The sequence below is a fragment of the Anopheles cruzii genome, unplaced genomic scaffold, assembly GCF_943734635.1.
Source record: "Anopheles cruzii unplaced genomic scaffold, idAnoCruzAS_RS32_06 scaffold03407_ctg1, whole genome shotgun sequence".
Lineage (NCBI taxonomy): Eukaryota > Metazoa > Arthropoda > Insecta > Diptera > Culicidae > Anopheles > Anopheles cruzii.
In genome coordinates, this window is record NW_026456992.1 from 1 (window position 1) to 2161 (window position 2161).

Here is a 2161-nt window from a genome sequence, read left to right on the forward strand (position 1 = left end):
CCTCCAAACAAAGTTCAACGTTTACTGTACAAGAACGGGGAATTGAGGAAATTGTAAAAATAGAAACCAAATAATTGCGAAACAAATCTAGTTTTTGATGGAACGATGACAAACCAATCTTATCTCTTCAGTATCCTCTGTGAAGAATTACTCGATTTGGAACAGGGCACTGCTGTTGGGTAAGCTTTCGATTTGAAACGTTATCTTCAATGCCGTTCAGACAAGAAGATACCTTCCTGTAAATGGCCATTATTGAGTTTCGGAATATACCATCGGCAGATTAGGTAGAATAAAGAAGGGTTGCAGTTACAAAAGTTATTTCAAAAGACAACAAAGTTTACACCATGAAACACTTTCAACTCTCCATAATGGAAGCAATAGGTTTTTCAATACATATCACAATTACCAAAATGCATGAGAATAACAAAATGCCGTTCTGGAACTATCCATCATCAAACTGTCATGGATGGGATAACGATGAATTGCTTATGTTTGATTTAGGTTGAAGCTTAGTACCTAGTAGAAAGGTTTACTATTGACGGACCTTGACAGAAGGTGATTGCAATATTTATTGTGTTAAGCTATTTCCCGGCCACGTTTAGTGCACCTCGTTTCGACTTTCTTCCAAATCAGGTACATACTCTTTTGATTCTTGGCTGTACCTATGAAATCGTATCCTTTATTGGCCATATTTATGTGCCAACATTCACCACAGTTGTCCCTCTCTTGTTGTTTGTATTGGTTTGGCGACATTTGTGAAGTCAACTAATTCGCGTATGGGATTGGTTTTTAGTTATTGAATCTGAGCGCAACTATAGACGGGAAACTTTAAGCTCTCTCTTCTGATCTGATATGATGTTATTAGAATAATTAGTTCTGACTTGTCTTTCTCCATGCACGCCAAACGTCATCCAAACGTTTGTCACCCCAAACGTGATCCTCGATCCAGTCTAGATAGTACGATACCTTCGTGTAGATGGCCTTCGAGTGGCCCACACCACAGGCACCGCCCGTCGACGTGATGCCGACTACATGATAGATGCAGGTTTTCGGGTTGGCCAAAACTTGTAGAGGACCCCCGGAGTCGCCCTGACACGTATCCTTTCCACCGACAATGCTTCCAACACATATTTGGCCAGCTTGCACCCCGTTCCGAAAGCGCTTTTGGCCGGCGAACGCTCGCGCACAATCATCCACCGGGAACTCGTCCAGCTGCACCTTCATCATCGTCGTAGACAGCTCGATGCCAATGGTCTCGTTGTAGCCGAATCCAGTGGCCACGTATCTCGTTATGTTACGGCTTTCCGAATCCCACAGACACGCCGGCCGCACGTACTTCGTCAACCATACCTGGCGATCGAGCCGTATCAAAGCGATATCATGGTATGATCTGGTGTTCGAATACTGTGGGTGTTTCAGGAAATCCTCGATTCCGAACTGGACTTCCTCGTCCGACACGTTCGCCGTATCATACTCGCCCAAGCGGACCACCGCCGGGTTGCCCTCCGAGAAACAGTGGGCGGCGGTCAGAACGTGTCGATCGCTGATCAGTGTTCCGCCGCACCGGAAGTCGTACTGCGAGCTGTCGGTTTCGCGCGGATATCCGAGCAGTGCGTGATGTGGAAACTCGCCATACTTGGCCTGCTCACCTCCCACAATCAGCTGGACGACGTTGGTGCAATTGTATATCTCGTACACGATCGGTGTCGGTGTGATCGTCAGCGGGATCAAGCTTTGCTTTCTGGTTATGATCTGGCGATAGGTCTCACACTCTACGAAGAGACCCGAAACAATGGTCATCAACCGGTACGCCGCTTCCGCGGTAGCTTTACTTACTTTGTGATGCGAGCCGTTGACCTTCGAACAGGATGTGAAATCGTTTCGTCGCCAATTGATCAGTGCATTGGAAGAGAAGGACAACGCATGAAGGATGAGTTTGAACATTCGAAACCTATGCTTCGCCCAGCGTTTCCCTCTTGCAATCTCACCTTGAACACCACACAAACCAAACAGTAGCAGCAACCCGGCTTTCGGGAGGAACATTTTGTACCACTTGACGCGAAGGGACTGTACGACACAACTGCTTCCTAGTCCGTATGATCCACACAAATGACGTGATCGGATTGTTTTAGTGTAAGTCGTCACAACGCGAAGGTCGATC

At 46.6% G+C, this 2161-nt stretch overlaps 1 protein-coding gene across 1 annotated transcript; it reads right to left on the reverse strand.

Moving 5' to 3' along the window:
- Nucleotides 1–688: 688 nt before the first annotated feature.
- LOC128277007 (serine protease snake-like) lies at nucleotides 689–1772 on the reverse strand (the record flags this gene model as incomplete). Its single annotated transcript, XM_053015459.1, has 1 exon — nucleotides 689–1772. A coding segment is annotated over one exon (902 nt), but the record flags the coding sequence as incomplete, so codon positions are not given.
- Between the last annotated feature and the right edge of the window lie 389 nt (nucleotides 1773–2161).